Below are 21,075 nucleotides of genomic sequence, written 5' to 3' on the forward strand. Positions count from 1 at the left end.
TGGGGAGGGTTGCGTCAGGAAGCACATCCAGCGTAAAAACTGTGCCAAATCAACATGCGGACAGTGATCTGCTACAGCGACCCTGAACTCATGGGATAAGCCGGACAAAAATAAATAAATAAAAAATTGTTTTTTGTTAAATGACTAGCATCTGAGGTGGAATGGTAGCTCAGTGGTTAAAGCAGCATTAGTAGCAGGATCAGATTCCAGCCTACCCAGCAGGCTTGTACCTGAACAAGGCTGCTCACATCAGTTTTTTTGTGTTGTTTCAGTGCAAACAAAAACAATAAGCACATGAATACCAAAACATTTGCAATTGGAACACTTTTCTGAGAGAAGGGTATCATTTTTTGACAGAATTGCAAGGGTACTGATATTTTTGGCCACGACTATATATGTGCTCAATGACAATAAAGTTTGTTCTTGTTCTACTTATTGCATCATGGTGGCATACAAAGTAACTGTGTTTGCACCTGTCTCTTACAACACATTGCAACTGTTCCCCCTGCCAGTCATATAAAAACTGCTACAACAAATAGCACATACCATCACGTGGTTCCATCGTGTAGTCCAGCTGTGTGAGTCACTTGTTTAAAGGTCATGGAAACCTATATTGTATATATTGTCTTTTTATCCGCATTGTCAACCTAAACAGTTACTCTTAGCCTTGGTTATGACCTTTTTTTTTTAGTAAGTAAATGAAATAAAAACGAAAATGAAATATTGCTCAATGAAATGTGCTCAAGTTTCTACTTTTGGTGATTGCGTGGATCAGGTGTGTTCACTCAATGGGAAGCTGGGAAAGACAGTCCAATTGTTACACATTGTAAATTGAAGGTAGGCTCCGAGCTATGGAGAGGAAAACCATAAAAGCACAAGGACAACATAAACGAATGCATTAAGAAAAATCGGAACTTGTTGGTGTTTTCAAAATTTCATTTTAGTAATCACATATGGCGAATTGTAGCTGTTCTCGCGTTATGGTAACATCACGTGAGCGCTACTATGTATCATGTGACTATGTGTCGTTAGGCGCGTTGCTGCAGAGCTGCTGCGGCGGCTTCTGCAAAACAGATTAAAAAATGGCAAGAAACGAAGAGAAGCAACAAGGGAGACTGAACAGACTATGGCTTCAGAAAGAGAGAGAAGGTTGGTGGCATATACAGACACGTGTATTCATGTTTAGATGTTAAAAACATCCTGCTGTGCGCGCGATTCGCTGTTAGCCACACGAGCGCTACCTTAGCGTCCGCTCTTGTTTACCTAATCTTTCGTCACGTCTTTTCCAGAGGGACGCCTCAAAGATGTACACGAGCGGAGGCCAAAGCTGGTAATGTTGCTGCTGAGCTTTTAAAACCTCACCTTCAATTTTATTCCTACAAGCTTTTTTTTCAGCTGTCTCTCTTCCACAGGCCACGCTTAATTCCATTTCATCCGTGAAAAAATGGATCCCCAGCATCAAGAATGAAATAGAATATTATTTGCAGGTAAGTGCCTGGTATGATGAGAGCAGATTGCACCATAAGCAGATAATTTTTGGTGGATGCTGTTTTTTTTAAATGACTTTTTGTGTTCTCAGCAATCTCAGCTTAGTCATTATCCAGAGAGGAAGATCGCAGAGTTCAAGCTGCACATCGAGGCTTTGGAAAAAGAGTACAAGAGATTCATCAGCAAGCTACGGGCGCTTGACCCTCCCTGTAAACATAAGCCGTGGACTCCGAGAGCTTACTGCAAAAGGAAACCGGAGACACCAGATTCTCCAAGCACTGGTAAGAATGTCGCTCTCGTGTGTGATTTACTGTAAAAACTGGTAAAGCAGTATGATGCGATGTTAAAACTAATAATGCTACGTGTTGTCACCCAACAACTAAATTATAGCTTATAAATTAGACTCATGTTAGATAATAAAACAACTCTTAAAAATGTCTTAAATTTTACTATGAAGTATCTGTAAAAGCTTGTACAGTTGTATACAAAAGTTTAGGCACCACTGTCAATGTCCATGATTTTCATTTATAAATATTTGTGTGTTTGGATCAGCAATTTAATTTTGATCTATGAAATAACTGAAGGACAGTTATATTTTAGTAGTTAAATGAGGTTTATAAACGAAATTAGACGGGTGCATAAGTTTGGGCACCCCAACAGAAAAATCACAGCAACATTTAGTAGAGCCTCTTTTAGCAGAAATAACAGCCTCTAGACACTTCCTATAGCCTGTAATGAGTGTCTGGATTCTGGATGAATGTATTTTGGACCATTCCTCCTTACAAAACATCTCCAGTTCAGTTAGGTTTGATGGTTGCCGAGCATGGACAGCCCACTTCGAATCCCTCCACAGATGTTCAATGACATTCAGGTCTGGGGACTGGGATGGCCATTCCAGAACAATGCACTTGTTCCTCTGCATAAATGCCCGAGTAGATTTTGAGCAGTGTTTTGGCTCGTTGTCTTGCTGTGCAACTTTGTGTCTGATTCCTCAAAATTATTCTCAAGAGTCTGCTGATATTGAGTGGAATCCATTGAACCCTCAACTTTAAACCAGATTCCCAGTACCGGCACTGGCCACACAGCCTCACAGCATGATGGAACCTCGCCCAAATTTGACTGTGGGTAGCAAGTGTTTTTTTTTTTGGAACGCTGTGTTCTTTTGCCGCCATGCATAACGCCCCTTGTTATGAGCAAATAACTCAATCTTTGTTTCATCAGTCAACAGCACCTTATTCCAAAATGAAACTGGCTTGTCCAAGTGTGCGTTTCCATACCTCAAGCGACTCCTTTTTTTGGCGTGTGTGTGTGAACAAGGCTTCTTTCACATCACTCTCCCATATAGCTTCTCCTTGTGGAAAGTGCGCTGAATTGTTGAACGATGCACAGTGACACCATCTGCAGCAAGTTGATGTTGTAGGTCTTTGGAGGTGGGCTGTGGGCTGTTTTTGACCATTCTCACCATCCTTCGCCTTTGCCTCTCTAGTATTTTGTGACCTGCCATTTCTGGCCTTAACAAGAACTGTGCCTGTGGTCTTCCATTGCCTCACAATGTTCCTCACAGTGGACACTGACAGCTTATACCTCTGCGATAACTTTTTGTAGCCTTTCTCTAAACCATAATGTTGAACAATCTTTGTTTTAAGGTCATTTGAGAGTTGTTTTGAGATCCCCATGTTGCCACTCTTCAGAGGAGAGACAAAGAGAACAACAACTTGCAATTGGCCACCTCAAATACCATTTCTCATGATGGGGTGCACCTGTCTGTGAAGTTCAAGGCTTAATGAGCTCACCAAACCAGTTGTGTGTTCCAATTAATCAGTGCCCAAAATTAATGCACCTGTCTAACTTAGTTTTGATGCATATTGTGCATTTTCTGTTAATCCAATAAACCTAATTTCACTACTGAAATATAACTGTGTACTTCAGTTTTGATATTACAAAATGAAATTGCTGATCCAAACATCCAAGTATTTATAAATTAAAATCATGGACATTGTCAGGGGTGCCTAAACTGTATTCAAACTGCTCAAATATCATTTTCAAGATGCAAATGCAAATGAATGCAGGAAAACTCTGACTCCATGATAAAAGCTATTCAGCAACAAGGGTTCATCCTTTTTTTTTTTTTTAAATTTGCATCTAAAATATATACAGTATATTTGAGCATTCAAGTAATTTATACTGTCTCCAGTATTCTTAGGTCACCTCCAGATTACTATATATTTATTTTAGTCTGTTGTTTTAAGAACTGAAAGATATAGGAAATATGTACACAGTTTAAAAAAAACATAAATGTGTTAGGAAGAAAACTGCTAGGCTAATGTGACAAATATTTAGTGTGAACTTCCCTTGCACTTAGCATGTCTTGTACTTTCTTGAGCCAAAAATAGGAGTGAAAGACCAAGAAAACTTGTCAATATTTTATATGAATTTCTTTTTTTAATTTCTTCTTTGACTGAACGGTGAAGTGACTCAAAATCTGGCAGCTGCATCTAGAGGCCATGTTGATCCACAGTCTGAAGAGGCTTAAACAAGAGTGGCTTTTGTAGAAGAACCTTGGCCCAAAAAGAAGTATTATAGATATGCATGACAATGACTTGGACTTTAATATTATAGATTCATTATGAAAGACATAAAAGACAAGCTAAGTTTAAAGAACAACTGTGGGTAGTACTAATGGAAGCCTGGTATAATACACCAGAAGATTGCTTAAAAATAAAACACTCCCCACAAGTGCTATGTGATAAGTGAGGTCACACTAAATACTGACTTTGACCTGTAGAAGCCGCTTTCTTCTCTCTGAGTAGATTTTTCATGCATTTTCTGGTTATATCTTAATAATCTGGTTATATCTTAATTCGTCCCACTGGAGATATAGGTCCAAGGATAGAAAGATTTAGCTCCTTTTTAATTAGTAAAAAAATGTTTTGGTGTAATATTTTTCTAAAATATATCTCCATACTTTTCTATTGATATAACTTGTTTGGTGTTTGGACTAAATTTTAATATTTGGAAAGTGTTATTATTTATTTATTCGCTGAGAGTTTTCATTTCTCTAAGTGTTGTCACTCTAACTTGCAGTTAAAAACCCTCGTCGCATAGATTCACATGAGGACAGCAGTGAGCAGTGTGGAGGTGGGGATGATTTGGCAGGCAATTGGACTTTATGTCCCACATCTTCTGGGACACAGAAACCTCTTAAACATTCAGAGAACATATTTCAAACCCTTGTACCCAAGAGCGTGATCTCGGAAACGTCAGAGACAGCATGTGCAGATCAGGACCAGCCCCTGTCTTTTGACAGCACTCGACTGGCGGTGGCTGCTGCTGCATTCAGAGGATCATCAGTTCAGGTCAACTCCCTTCAGACACAGACACTGTCCAGGGTTCTGCACTCTGGCCTGCCAAACCTCAATAATTGTTCGTCAGCACGAACATTTTCCTTGCAGAGCAGAGGCACAGAGAACAATAATGGGACAGAAGCAGGTTTGGCTATTGATTGGGACAGGGGAGTCCAGCAACATAAGTCAGCCTGTGGGGCAGCAGAGATGATACCTGATACATCAACAAACAGTAGCACACCAGAGAAGAGGACATGTCATATCCTGGGACTAGACTGTTACTCTTCAACTGATGAGGACTGTGACACATAAAATTTTTATATTGTGAATTAATGTTTTCATTATTATTTTAAAACCTATCCTTTTTCTATTCAGATGTAAGCAATGGTTGTTTATATGAACAAAACTAAAAAGACTAGCAACATTTAAAAAAATCTAGTGGGTTTGTTGTTTTACAAAAACTTTTTTTTTTTTTTTTTTTTAGTTCGAATTTTTGAAAATTCTGTCAGTGTCGTGTGATTATGAACTGAGAATCACACCAACTTATTAGCAGAATGATAGGATGATACAGAGTAAAGATCAAATAGTATTTTCCTAAAAGATGCGTTTCAATTTTGAATCAAAGCTCCGCACACAAAAGTTGCTGTGTAAGGGAAAAAGGTTATTTCCAAAGGAGACATGAGCAATGTCATTTAGAAATTCATTGTCATTTTCAGGCATCACTCAGTTTCAGTCATCACGACCACAATTATCTCTCTACCATGCAACAGAAAGGAGAAGGACTGTGAGAAACCGTAATTTTTAGAAATACTTGCTGAATCAGTGATTCATTTAAGCCTCCTTGTCTGGTTTTATCAACTGGAGCAGCAGCCCTGAACACGGCCTGGTTAGAACCCAACACCCTACCCTCCCACCTAACCCACTCTGCCGCTGCTGCGAGGGCCGCTTTCAACATGACGCTTCTGGGAAACAGACACATCAGCTTTTAGTGTGCAGACACTGTGCAGTTTATGGTTTAAGTTTCACGTAGCTGCCCTTTTGGTTAGTGCATTCTATGCACGCTGCTAGGTGGGTTTCCCTTTGTCTCTTCAGGGGCTTGGAGAAATGAAACAAAACTTTTGCAGAATCAGACATATAGCACCTTAGCTGTGATGCTTTGTTTGCAGGCACTAAAATACACACAAAGAAGCCCAAATTAATTAACGCGATATGACTTTGCTTTACAGTTAATGTAAAGCATTATGATAGATAAAGTTTTAGTGACAGTCTGCGTGAGACAGTACTGCAGCAGCTGTCCCCATCTAAGTCCCCATCTATGAGGTTGGAACAATACCCTACATCAAAAACCACTAGAAAAGTTCACTAGAGTGTTAAGTAACATTTGGAAACTAAATGTCTTGATTAAACCAACAGATTAGAACTGCTGCTGTGCAGAAACTGCTGCAACCGCAGCAAAAAACAGTCTAATAGCTTCGTATCCTAGGAACAAACCCTGAGGTGGCATAAAGACCACAGTGGTATTAACTCCTCAGTAAGTGTGGAAGTGGTGTGTGTGTGTGTTCAGTTTTCCTGTAAACTCATATCTGAGGTATTGGTTAGGGTTAATTCTCACCTCTCTAAAGCATCATCGTCTCTCTTGCTACCTGCCCTTCTCGAGCAGACAGCACGAAAGCCAATGCAAAGACATACATCCTTTTCATGTGGCAGCAGCATCTTCCCACCAAGAATATGGTGTGCGCTACTGAAAATTGCTGTATCAGTGTTTACTAACACAGTGCGGCTCATATGGAGTCAACCAAGAAATGATGCATCTATATTTGAGCAACAACTAAAGATAACTAAGATTCAAGGTTTGGGTTTGAAGACACACACCTGAAAAGGTAGTAAACGGTGTGTATGAGAAAACCTCCAGCAATGGTTCTAAAGTGTGTTACCTGGAGCCCAAGACCTGTTACATTTAAAATTACACAATCTTTCCTTTTGTGGAACTTGTGAGAAGGTCTTTGCTCATGAGCTGTTGGTGGTTATTGAGGTAGTGGTCAGCTGAAACCCCTAGCTTCCTGTCTCTTCACATGTCACTACAGATTTATGTGTACAGGTAAACTTAAACTAGCAAGCACCCAAAAATACATTTATAAATAAATGCCATGCAGTAAAGGAGCACAGGGGGGGCCTAATAGATGGATAAATTGTTTGATTGGTTGACAGTTTCATGTCATAAGTTAACAGGAAAAGTCATCTGAACGTCTGTGTTAATGGCGCATGTGGGAGGGCTTTGTGGGTGGTAAATGCCTTGATAGCTGACACTTTTAAGACAGAGGTGCTCAGACAAAAGTAGACACTTCCTTCATGCAGAGACAACAGATGAGCATAGACTTTGTCTCACAGTAGAACCTGCGCTATGAGTGGTGACCAGTGCTATCCATTGCCTCAAGTATACCTTGTGGATGGAGGAGGTATGCAGGACCGGGGTCAACCACCAACCCTTGTACCCTGCTGGCCTTTCCCACCTGCCCAGGAGAGGGCGAGGATTCCAAGGAAGAGTCGGGGGTTTATGGGTGTCAGCCCCTGTCTGGCCATGATCGTGCTGTTGCTGTTCCTGCTTGTGTTTGTGTCCTTGGGATTTGAAGCCTACCAGATTTACAACATGCAGATAGAACTGAGAGAGATGAGAGAGGTAAGAATCCACTGGGTGTGAAAAAGCCACACAGGTGACACAGTTCTTACTACTAATGCTAAGCTAATGAGAACTGTCACAGTATAGGAAAGTAAATTATTTTAAAGAGATTTTCTTTTAAAAGCAAAAGGTATGTGATAATGTGGCAGCATTGTAAAGATGATAATATGTACTTCATCTAGATAGATTTGTTTTGGGCTCAGCAACACATTGTAGAAACTATGGCATAACACATTCCTTAGAAATAACATGTCGGCATAACAAAAAGAAGGTTTTGAAGTAAGTAATAGCTTTGCTAAGTAAGGCAACTAACTGTTGGGCAGTTAAAGGAATAATGAAAATAGTACTGCTCTGTGTATAATGGTGCATCTTCAGTGGGGGCTGAAGAAATTTAAAAGGTGTGACTTCTCTCACCTTTGCATGAGAGGGAGTGATAGGGAGGTGTATGGTGGGAGTGTGGAAAACATGGCTGGAAAGTTGACAGAGATACAAAGATTAATAGGTCATTTAGGCTTGCCATCATTTGAAAAGATAAGTCTCAGACATTTGACATTTATTGTTCTCTCTCTGTGGTCACCAGTCCAGTGTGACAGGAAATCCTTTGCAACGCATGCTCAGCAATAACTTTGAAAAAAACCATGATGCAGAATTGTCTGTGTGATGTTGTATTGAGATTTCTCTCTCTCTCTCTCTTTCAGTCTAATGGTAAAACAGTAACAGAGTTTAATACGCCGGAGAAGCAGATTGGTAATTATGAACATGCCATCACGCATGAATTACCCCCAACAAAGTGATATTGTTGTCAAATATGATTTGACTCTAATCCGAGGATTTGTTCCAGGTATCTATGAACCACATTTAAATGCACAGGAGAAACAGACAAAAACGGCAGCACACGTGATAGGTAATATTTTTATTGAAAGTCTATCTATACGCTGTGCATTTTTTAGAACCTAGATAAGTGCTAACACCACATCTCTCCTTTTGCAGGGCGGATTGAAAACGTGATTTTTCCTAAGACTTTGCGATGGGAGCCAAAAGCAGGTCAGGCGTTCATATCTGGAGCAGTGATTTACCGGGTTGAAGACGGCGGTCTGCAGGTCAACGAGAGCGGACATTACCACATTTACTCCCGAGTGGAGTTGATCTTCAAGCACTGCTCGCCCACGTCCTCATTTATCCACTCTGTGTTTGTAAAGAGGACCGGTCATTCCCCATTTTTGACCCTAATGGAGGCCCACAGAGCAGGTTTCTGTGCTCAGCAGCCAGGGCACGCTTGGACCACAGAGAGCTATCTCGGCTCCACCCTGAAGCTGGAGAAAAATGACAGAGTTTATGTGAATGTATCACACCCAGCTTTTCTTAGTCATGCACATTATGCCAATTTCTTTGGGCTGTACAAGATCTGAAGAGCCCATGCTGGTGGGCAGTGTGTTTTAGTGTTCTACTCCAGCAAATGAATGTAAAGGACTCAGGCAGGAGTTAATCTTACTCATCATAGTACCCAATTGATTCTTGTGGAATGTGCCACTCATGATATGTTGTAAGTGCATTTAACCAGTGACTGGTTCTGTTACGTTAAAACACGGGAAAATGTTGCACACTGTAAAACTGTAGTTTTAAAATGAGTAGTATGAGCAAATATTCTGCCTTTTATGAATGATGAGTCAGTTAACACTACGATGCTCATTAAGTTGTAGCATTTGAATATATTTATTTCAGTATGGTAATATGTGATTATAAAATTGGGTTTTATTTCTGTTGTTTTGGCATAAATAAAGAGATAATCAATGTCTATTTGGTGAAATATTGGAGTTATTCTTTAATGAGTGACACATTAAAGAAATTTAAAATCTGAAAGTGTTTCATGTTGGAACACCCACGCCCACATGAGTTTTGGTCATGACCACTGGAAAGTATTTAGATAGACACCAACTCAGGCTTTGCCTCTGATCATCAACTTGATGTTCATATATTCCACAGAGAGGTGGGGTTTTATTTTGAAGCCTGCAAAACTAACAATCTCTAAAGCAGCTAAAAAGCTACTTTTCCTGGTTACTTGAAAGTTTAGAGTTTAGACTTTAAACACTAGGCAACAGTGCAGTTTGCTTGCAATGCTGCACAAACTTTTTTTTTCAGTTTAACACCCTCACTGCGCTGTTCTTTTTCAGTACACCACAAACTACCATGTATGTGAAGTGCAAAGATGATATGCGTGCTGGGCACAGATGAGGGGACTAAACTGTGGCAGGTATGACGCGAGTTTCCTTCCTGTGTGAATATCACAAGGGTCTTGCATGTGTGCAAGTCAATTTTTCGTCGAAGAAAGAGTTTCTGCTTCCTTTTTTCCCCACTCAAACCTTATGAACGCATATATTTGGTTTTCCTTCAAGAACCTGAGGGTCTTGTATCAAGAAAAGAGTTTAAAATGTGAACAAACTTCTGTATTTTAGCCCAAAGTACAACCTACTCTCAATCTCAATAAAAAATAGTGCTGGTTGACTGTGTTGCCTTGACCCAGTGATCGTGGCACCTTTTCTATATTTAATAATACCCCTGCTCTGCTTGTTTTCCAGCTAACCCCGCACTTCCCATTGTTGATTTCATAAATCATGTTCTGATTGACCCAGCACACCTGGAAACCAAGCAGAGCAGGGGCTCTTGAGATCTTCTGTGGGGATTTTGGTCTTGGTTTAAGTCCACTCAGTGACAGAGTCTTGTCCTGATGTCAGTCCAGTCTTGGCTGGTCGTTCAAGTCATTGTCATCCGGAAAAATAGGTTTTATGAAAAAACTGTGTTTTGGCTGCATTCTCAATTCCTACCAGTCTCCTTGCTCCCACTACTAAAAAGAACCATATTATATAATGTTGCCACCACCATGCTTCATTGTAGGAATAGAAATAGTAGGTTATGAGCAGTTCTGCCCCAAAGAAAGTCTTTGTCTTCATGGTCTTATAGTCCTCTAAATGTTTTTGGCAAACGGGCTTAGGCTTCTATCTAATCACTCGACTATAAAGATTTGACTAATGGAGTGTTACTGAGATGTTTATGCTCCAAAGCTCTATTTGAGTAACCCATAGGTTCCTGCTCACCTCCACAACCCACGTCCTTTTTGTCTGGTTACTCAGTTTGGCCTGAGACCAGGAGCTGCCTTGACGGTTTCAGACTTCTCGTTTTTCTGAGAGTTAAATCAGTTTCATGAGTTGGTTTATCACATGCAGTGTGAATTGTGTCTCTACTCAGTTCAATTTCTCAAGATCTGAAAATTGGTCTTCACAAAAACAGGATACACCTGGCCTCGATTTCTAATGACATAGCAAAAGGTGTGAATAACTTTACCAATGAGTGATTTCAGTTTTTGGTTTTAACAAGTAATTGTCATTATGGGCTATCGCATACATATTGAAGTGGAAAATGTTGGATTTAAATGTACAACGCAAGATGAATGCAAATACTTTGTGGAACGACTGTAGGTGTAGTGTATAGTTAGATGTTAAATCATCCTAATCTCATTTTCTGTTTCTTGCCTACAGTGGACTTTCGGCACACAACATTTACAAAAGCAAATGAGCACCGTAAAAAGTTCAGTTCCGGAGGCCTGCTTCAAGATGCAAGATTTTCTCTGCAACCGCACATATGCAGGAAGCATAAAGATAATTCAATGTGTTAATACCCTGTCTGCAATCATGTTTGCAATCAGTACACTATCTTGTTCCAATAAACTTTACTCATCACAACACCGGCAGTTTAAAGTGGGTTTCTCATTTAAACTTGTGGTTCATCTAAAAGTGGGATGTTTCCATTTTCACTTGACTCATAACCACAGAACTCAAACAGCTCCACAGTCCTCTAATTGGGATCAATTTAGATCAATGTCTTTCACATACATGAAAACAAATGTTTTTTTCCCCTTCAACATAGTCAGGTTTGGGGAATGAGAATGGACCCAAAAGTGTAAACAGCTAGCAGGCTGTAGAATGTAAGTGAACTTTATTTTGAAAGGGGACAAAGGGAGGAACAACAAACAAACTCAAGGTACTAGTACAGGTACAGGAACTAGGCCGACAGGCAGAAGATACAGTACACAAACAATAAAGGAACCAAGGAACTAAACCTGAAACAAGGACTGAGGGACTAAAGGATCAGAATACAAATACAGGAGCTGAGATTAATGACAAAGAACCCGACCACAACATATGGAGTTGGACCAGGGCTAATTTAAACTGAAAGTCAGGATACAAGTTTGGGCAGAAATAGAGGAGCTAAGAAATTGGGTAGACAAGACTGGAAAGCCACCTAAAAAAGGGATATTGAACAAAAAAGCAAATTAAGGAACCCTGGATTTCAAGAAAGACAGTAAATTTACTCCGGATAGGAGGACAAACGCTGGCTTGGCCCTGGGGAGCAATAGTACAAAATTTCAGGTAAAACACAAGTCAAAGAAGAACTAAAGACAAGACAGGGTCAGAATGCCTGAGGAGGCTAAACTAGAATCGGGGCTGGAACAACTGATAAACTAACATAACTAAAAGGCAGGGGATGAAGCTGGTGGAATCAACTGGGAACAGGAAGTATGGATAGGCTACAAAATAAAAGTCTAGAAAAGGCGGTGAATTTGAAAGGCCAGATCATGTCAAACATAATATTTAATGCACATTTAGCTACAAATTATCGTTCATCACTAGAGGTAACAGAAATGGTCAAGACCTTCAATTTACTACTCAATGGACATGAGTTCTGGGTTATGACAGAAAGAATACAAATACAAGCCGCAGAAATGAATTCCTCCTGTAGCATGGTCAGGCTCATCCTCAGACATAGGCTACAGATCTCAGGCATCCAGAGGGAGCTTGGAGTAGAGCTGCTTCTCCTTCACGCCGAAAGGACCCAGGTGAGTTGGTTCAGGCATCATAAAAGAATGTCTCCTAAGGGCCTCTGATTGGAGATCTTCCAGGTAAGCCCAGCTGGTAGGAGGACCAAACCACGCTGACGGGATTATGTATTTGGGAATACCTCAAAGCCCCAAGGGAGCAGCTGGTAAACGTTGCTAGGGAAACAGAACTTACAAAATCCTTGTTAAACCCGGTGCCATTCTGGATCGGCAAGAGATAATGGATGGATGGATTAATGTTAAATCAGGTGTCTGATCTTCAAGGAAAAACTGTCAACAAAAGCTTGATGAGTGGATCTAGGTGCATTAAATTGGGTTTGCATTTTAAATTTGCAAGTGGGTGTATCCTCTGGGGCAGTCTGAAACACTTTGCTGAGAGTAACAAAAAGATCTTAGAACACCTCAAAATGAATTTGATAAACCTTTATAAGGCTGCAGAGGAACATACAAATATTTCAAAATGTTTAGGGATACACATACCAACTGTGAAAACTCTTAAAAGTACTGTAAGAACAAGAAAAGTAACTGAAAGAGGCACTAGGAATATTGCTACAAAACAACCAACTGGGGACCTGAGAGCATCCTTGGGGGAAACAGGACAAAAGTCCACAACATGACAGTCAAGCATAAGTACAAGTCTGGATTGTTTGGCAGAATACCACACAGAAAGCTTTTACTTACTTCTAGAAACAAGGCCACACACCTCGATAAATAGAATAATAACTAAGCATAGAGAGATTTGAAGTTCAGGGAAAATGCTGCAGCGCGGAGGAGTATTTACAACCCTGCCCCACCCATCACAACCACACAATGAGATATGGCTGAGATCAATTTGATTGTGGTGCCCTAACACAAAATGCTCTGCAAAATATCCTTATCAGGCTCATAGTTATTTTAATGATAAGCAAGTGTAATAAATACTCATTTAAAGGGCAGATTAACATGTTTTATTCAGTCATTCAGCTAGAGGCCTCTCCATCAGCATTACTTAAAAATGCTCCACCAGTCACAGGAAACATGGTTTAGCAGCAAGTGACATTTATATATATTTCTATATATATAAATGAATCTTAAAGCTACACTGATCATTCCTGTTTCAATAATTCTTGTGCAGTAGGGTTTATAGAGAAATTAGTTTCTAAATGAGTGTGAGAAAACTTGATTGGCCTGTACAGAGCAAGATGTCTACCCCACCAATATCTTGTATGAACGCAAACACCAAATATGATTTAGGCCTTGCCACCCACATCAGTGATGCCAGTGAGGCTGTTACTGTAGCATATTGACACCAGGTCAGATGCTTAACAATCACAAAACATCCAAGTATCTATACAGTCTGTGTATGCAGTGAGTTGCATATGATTCTGCATGTCTCATGTCACAAAGATGATCCTGAGGCAGACAGGTCCCTGATCTTTACCTTGTCTCTAGCTCCATCTATCACATGTTCAAGAAACTGCATTTCATGAACGCAAAAGCAAATTTTCCCATTAAACAGCACAACTTGTGGTCAAACGTTACACTCTACCACACTAGACAACAAAATACAAAATAAATCTGCCAATATTTTTTTGTTTCATATTGTTCAAACACAGAAAAGATGAATTCTGTAAATACTAAAGTAAAAATAAAAACAACTAATTAAACTTTCATATGGGTAGAAATAGTCATAAAATCTTCTTTTCCTTCGGGCTGTTCCCTTTCAGGGGTCGCCACAGCGAATCATCTGTCTCCATCTAACCATGTCCCCTACATCGTCTTCTCTCGCATGAACTAACTTCATGTCCTTGGGCATAAACACTAACAACATTGAACAACATTGCTTGCCTTGTACCTCACTTGTAAGTCGCTTTGGATAAAAGCGTCTGCTAAATGACTAAATGTAAATGTAAACATCACGCCTTCAATTTCCAGCTTCAGACTCATCAACCTGTCTGATACTCTTTTCACTTCTAGAACATTCCTCACAAACTCCTCTTTCAAGATAATTCCTACTCCATTTCTCTTCCCATCTGACCCATGTTAGGACAACTTGAACCCTGCTCCTAAGCTTCTAGCCTTGCTACCTTTCCACCTGGTCTCCTGGACACACAGTCTATCCACCATCCTTCTCTGCATCATGTCAACCAACTCTCCAGCCTTCCCTGTCATAGTCCAAACATTCAGAGTTCCTACTGTCAGTCCTACATTCTTAGATTTCCTCTTCTCTGCCTACAAACACATCTCCCTCCTCTCCTTCTTCAACCAACAGTAGTCCAATTTCCAGTACCCTGTAGGTCAACGGCACCGGTGGCGGTCGTTGCTAACCCGGGCCCTGACCGATCAGGTATGGTCATTGTCCTCATTCACATTTTTAATTTGGCATGTGTTTTACATCGGATGGTCTTCCTGACACAACCCTCTGTCTTTATCCAGACTTGGGACTGGCACAAGAAGACACTGGCTTGTGCCCCCTTGCGGTTGCATTTGTCATAAAATCAAAATGAAGATATGAAATACTCCAGTTAATAGGCCATCTCATTGACGTTTTTTCCTCATCTTTGATCCAGACTTGCAAATAGTAGCACAGAGGAACAACTTTTAAAGATGGATAAGGATTAAATCTATATATATATATGTATTTATATGTATATGTATAGTATGTGTGCACGTGATGTGAGTCATTTGTATTAACTTGAAAGATATTTTCCTTTTGTTAGACAGTGAATACAATAGACAGTGAATACAATAAAGTTTTGGGCCACTGAATGACACGTATGTTTACATATGACGTGTGTGGAAAAAAGATGTAAAAAGAAATGTGTCTGGCTGACAGAAAAATAAACTGATGAAAAGTGTTAATACATTTGCAAGACGAGATTTCTGCTGCATTGAGAAGGTGATGATGAAGAACAAGTATATCAAAGGTTTATTAAACGCATCTTAAATTCAGAAAAACGGTACCCGTGTGAAAAATCAGTTGTCTCTTTTCGGCAGTTTATCGTTCTACCAGCAGAGGGTGCCAAAACCATACTAATGATAACCAACGTCTGAACCTTCACCCTACATTTTTTAGGTAGCAGTGGATTTACTGAACCACACCTGGAGATCCACTAATATCCAACACATGTAAAAGTAAATTTGCTCAAAGGAGGAAAAAGGCACAGTCGCAGTTTTACTTTAAAAACCTCTTCAGGAGGAGGCACAGGAGATAAAGAAGTAAATGATGAAGCATCACTCTCTAAAAAGCAGTGTCGAGCTGTGCTATCATCAGCCTAACTGAGTTATCAGCTGACACACCTGGTTTTTATTATCTTGTGTTCATCATCACCTGTGCCAGGTCCTGAAGAGAAACTGAAAGCTTGAAAAGTGTCACCATGCTTTTGGCTGCCCTTTTTGAGTTAATCGTACTTTTATATGAATAATAGGAGATGCGCAGCTCAGTTGGTAAAGGCAGTCGTCCATGGACCACAGGGTCCTTTTCCTGGCTATATCTCAAAGTGTCTCTGGGCAAGACACTGAACCCCTAATTCCTCTAATGCCCATTCCCTTCCCCAGCTATGCAGTGCCTGTCCAAGCCTGGTAAAAATTGGGGAGGGTTGCTTCCACAAGGGCATCCGGTGTAAAAATTGTGCATAATCAACATGCGGACAATGATCCGCTGTGGTGGCCCTGAACTCACGGGGAAGCTGAAAGGACCAAAAAATACAAAAATAATCTATATAATAATCTATCTTTTAGCATCTAAGGGATTCTAAAAGTTACATTAAAATGATACTGATAAATGTGAAAGAAAAAGAGAAGAGAAAAGAATGCCATGTAGTGGCCACGCAGTGATGGCAAGGCTGTAAACTTGAGTTCCATTCAGAGCTTATACTAATGTGAGTGCTGCTGTAGCATAACCTGCTGTCTTCTTCAGTTGTTAACTTACTGGCAGTTGCCGCTGTCTAAGGATGATAAGAATGATCATAAAATACTCTAGCAACAACAGCCACACAAGGGACTGCTTTTCTATATGTCATTAACACTCACTGGCCAATTTATTAGGTACACCTGTACTGTCTGATGCGATCCAATACAGCAGCTTTATGTTGAACCACTCAGAAAGGTGATAATTCTACTATGTGTTTATGATTGTGGTCAAAGTGGGTGGTGGAGTCACTCACTTTGTCCATTATATTGAGAGGTGGTTCTAAAGTTATTGCCACCCTATTTTAAATAAACTTTAGAACCACCTCTTCTATTAGTAGAGAGTGGTGGTCTTCCACAGTGACAAAAAAGCTAATTCAGACTGCAGAAACTGAAAGGGAATGGAGGAAACTCATGGTTGGTTTTAGCATCTGTATGGCGATAGCAGACAATACAATAAATTTAGAAACAGGTAAATATGAATAAATATTCATATGAAATAGGAGACAAGTTATTTTAGTTTCACCATGATCAGATCTTTAATAGACCTCCTTAAACTCACTGCAAAACAAAGGAAGCTCATATTATTCACTGCCTGGTCAAAAACAGTCACCAACTGGATTTAACTAAACTAATATTTAAGTGCCTTCCACTGGATAATGCCTGCATGTTTTCATGATGAAATCAGTAGCTGACTGTCTGAGCTTTAGAATGTGCTGGAGAATATACAAAAAAGGCAACTCTGTATAAAAATAACATTGCATAAGCTCTTCAAAATAATGGCATGTGTGCTGTAGTCAAAGCTAAAGGTCCAATGAGCAGTGTATAACTTTCACCTAAAAAAAACAAAAAAGAAATAACTAATGGCAAACAAAGCAGACAGAATATGGACATAAAATAACTGTAAAGCAAAAGGAACTTTAGGTAAAATTGTAGATCTCACTGATGCATGAATATTAAACATTTGCTTGCAGCTTTACTTTTGTTATTAACGCTTCTCTTAGAACACCTCAAAACCACAGGCATTTTCCACTTCCGCCTACCTGCTCAACCAGCATGAACTTAACACAGTTCTCAGGTGTAGTATCAAAGAAGTACAAACACTGTGCACAATGGCAGTATCAATCCCAGTACCAAATACTGGCATTGATATCGCAACATCCCTAATCCTATTAATAAAAAAAGTAAAAGTGAAGTGCTCCATCATGAAATTGCATTCAAAAATCTACTTCTTTCTAAGGGTTTTTGAGTGAGGGTCACCCTTGTAACCAGTCAAAAAAGGCCAAAACTCCCTCATCACATCCAGATGGAAAAAGGTACCTTGCATGTATTTATGAGATGCTGCAAGCAAAAGCACAGCATCAGTCTTTGACACACAGCTAATTTGATTCCCAAATGTTGCAAGTTGTAACTTTAACATTACATTTGTGAGGTTTATGGCTCAGTTTTGGATTTGGCTTTATTCTGTTTATGTCAGCCTGACACATTAAAAAACGTTATCGCAATTACAGATATTGTAGTGTTGTTGAACATTATTCATCAATAAACGAGTGAGTGAGATGTCAATCAGTGTTTAAAATGTCTGTGGATGAATCACTTTGCATCAATAACCTAAATAAGAGAGAAGGAAAACATGTTTATTTTGTGTTCATAGTTAAACTATGGGAGGAGAAATGAAGGTAAAATATATATGCGTAGGAATATCTCAAACTGTGTGTGGGTTGAAAAAAGGGTTATGTAAAATCAAAAATTGTCAAATGAAAACTGGAAATTTAATTTTTTACCCCCCCCCCACCCTCAAGAAAGAAAAAAAAGGTTTCAGTTTGAATACATAGCCATAATAACTGTGACATTTGAATAAACACCTGCTCAGAAAGCAAATACCGAGAAAGCAGGGATACAGCGGTATCGTGACAAAACACAAAGAGAAATGTCTTTAATATTTGCAAAGGTATTTGTGTATTTAAAAACATATTTATAATATCTTAAATATATACATATATATATAAGTGTGTGTATACATATATTCATATATATATATATATATATATATATATATATATATATATATATATATATATATATGTGTGTGTATATATATATATATATGTGTGTGTGTGTGTGTGTGTGTGTGTGTGTGTGTATGTGTATATATGTATATATTCATATATATACACACATATATATGTGTGTATATATATATTCATATATACACACATATACATATACACATATATATATGTGTATATATATATATATATATATATATATATATATATATAGAGAGAGAGAGAGAGAGAGAGAGAGAGAGAGAGAGAGAGAGAGAGAGAGAGAGAGAGAGAGAGAGAGAGAGAGAACATACAGCAACCTTAAGTTTTGTCTTTGTGCTCATTTTGGTACAGAATTACTTCATGTCTGCATGAATAAGTGAAAAACCATCAACTTAAGATGTTGAGTTATGTGAAATGTCTGTTGTTTGTCTAGTTCAGTTAAGTTAACTGAGTTAGTTGTACTCAAACATAAAACGTATAAACTGACATTGAAATAACTAAACCTAACATTAGTTAAATCACATTTTTAAGTCAGCAGGTAAACTTTAGTTTCCAAGTTGAACGAGCTTGAAATGATTTACAGTGTACATACTGGCTCAGCACTGAAGAGGCCACAAGCATACCGTCAATAGATACTATCTCATGTTTCAGTATACCACAATGCAGAAACCTAGATACACTGTGAAATCCAATAGCTGTCCTAACTTACAATATTTGCTTACTTTACTATGCTATCAACAAGATCCACATTTTACTTTTTATCAAGTTTTTATCAAGTTAGAGATAATTGCAAAGTAAACAAATTCATTTACTTATTGTTTCTGAGTGAAGTTACCTTAACAATCAAGTACAATCGTAACAGATGAGGAAATGACACTACTAGAGTAGTGGGAGGCAGAAATACAGAAAAAGGTGCTTAGATTACCAGAAAAACCTGCAAGCAAGTATTAACAGGTCAAAGCACCATAGTCCAGTTTCTTACCCTTTTCTGTTCTTGCAGCACCCTCTGCTGGCATTTTTTAAGGACAGAGGGGGGATTGAATTTTTTTAAAGCAAAAATCTAATTCATTTTAATGCGGTGTGAAGTAGATTTTACGTTATGGTAGGACTGATCTGAACAATGAATAAATACAGCTAATTGACACAAGAGGTGCTTTTACTTGTGCACAGCAGAGAAATAGAGTTAGATGGGTAAATGGTGGGAACTTACCTTAAAAGTATAGTTTATAGCAAAATAGTATTTTGGTTACAGCAAAGTATTGTTGCAATAGTAACAACGGTAATTCACATTCATAAATGATTTTTTGATTTGCTTTTGTTTTAACAGTGACTGGAGACAATGTGACCAGAGTGGACAGAATAGCTGTACAATATATATAACAGATGCTCAGATTTCTGTTCAAGTTATTAACTATTACTTGGTTTATTTAAAGCATTTGGTTTGCATCAGTTTAACAAGTAAATCAGATTTCTGTAGCTAATATGGATGTATTTGGTGCATTGTGTGTATGATGTATATGAAATACATCTGTTAATATCTCTTTTCTGCACAGTTTTAGAAGTAAGCCAAGAGGTGACTGAAGCTCTGCTGCTGAATCTAAGGCAATCTCATCTGCTTCCTTCAAACACTGCTTTAGTTATTATAAAGCTATAACTCATAGATGATCATCTGAAACTGAGACCACAATTTTCTCCCAAATAAACGGCACAGAGTGGTATCCAGTTGTTGCAGGGACTGCACCTTTTTTCTGACAGTGTACAAATAACAACACTAAGGGGGGCCACCAGGGTTTATTATTTTAGTCAGCAGAAGTCTTCCTGGAATTGTACAGTATGTATTAAACCTCTATGAATTGCTCACAAATGCCTATAACATGTCTATGAAGTTTAATGTAGCAGGAGAAGCTCACAGATACTGGCAGAGAGCCACCAGGGGTATTCCCCCTGCCATGTTGAAGAGTTTAGGGAAGGCAACACTAAACACTGCACGCCAGTGACAAACAGCTTTGACATGAGCCCACTCATGATGTGAGATAAGCCTATCGCCCAGTGTGGAGGTGGGACGAATAATGCCCCGCCATATAGTCGTATAGTCGAGCCTGGGGGACTTCCCTGTCCATATATTGGGAAATCTTTCTCGCTCTCTCTAACACTCTTTCTCTCTCTCTCTCTCTCTATCACACACACACACACTCTCTCTCTCTGTCTTCTTCTGATTCTCTCTCTCTCTCTCTCTCTGTCTGCATTTCCTCCTTCCATCTCCTTTCTTTCTCAATTTCGATCTGTGATTAAGGTAGCCTTCGCTCACAGTTTCATCTTAACCTTGCCACATGCACAGACAACTGTTTTTTGTTTTTCCATAGAAAGGTGCAAGATGTATCTAAGTCTCACTCTCTCTCTTCTTCTTCTTCTTCTTCTTCTGCTCACTGTCCCTCTGACACTGTCCTCTCTGATGCATACATGGGTTCAGAATGACTCAGCCAGCAGCAGAAAACCTGTTCCACACTGCTCTCCACTCCCCACAGCCATCACACTTGCTGTTTTGGGAGCACAATACCAAAAAGTGTGGGTGTATTGTCCAAGAAATGTGCCCATCTTCTCCCTGTGTGAATGAAATGGAAAGTATGAATTTACCAGAACTGTAGGTTGCAGATGATTAGATTAAGGAATCAATCTTTTCTGCAAACAACTAAGCAGTTTATACTTTATAAAGGCATTGTAGACTTCAGTGTTTTT

At 39.2% G+C, this 21,075-nt stretch overlaps 2 protein-coding genes across 2 annotated transcripts; both read left to right on the forward strand.

The window, feature by feature from the left end:
* Positions 1-867: 867 nt before the first annotated feature.
* On the forward strand, positions 868-5,286 carry si:dkey-86e18.1 (uncharacterized protein LOC557342 homolog). Its single transcript, XM_067514058.1, has 5 exons — positions 868-1,149; positions 1,290-1,330; positions 1,413-1,487; positions 1,580-1,769; positions 4,573-5,286. Exons 1-5 carry the CDS (start codon positions 1,083-1,085, stop codon positions 5,142-5,144), a joined length of 945 nt encoding a protein of 314 aa, XP_067370159.1. The 5' UTR covers positions 868-1,082; the 3' UTR covers positions 5,145-5,286.
* A 1,854-nt stretch (positions 5,287-7,140) lies between these two features.
* On the forward strand, positions 7,141-9,306 carry faslg (Fas ligand (TNF superfamily, member 6)). The gene is made up of 4 exons (XM_067514059.1): positions 7,141-7,509; positions 8,208-8,256; positions 8,351-8,413; positions 8,500-9,306. Exons 1-4 carry the CDS (start codon positions 7,234-7,236, stop codon positions 8,916-8,918), a joined length of 807 nt encoding a protein of 268 aa, XP_067370160.1. The 5' UTR covers positions 7,141-7,233; the 3' UTR covers positions 8,919-9,306.
* Positions 9,307-21,075: the final 11,769 nt, after the last annotated feature.

Source organism: Channa argus, chromosome 8, assembly GCF_033026475.1.
Source record: "Channa argus isolate prfri chromosome 8, Channa argus male v1.0, whole genome shotgun sequence".
NCBI lineage: Eukaryota > Metazoa > Chordata > Actinopteri > Anabantiformes > Channidae > Channa > Channa argus.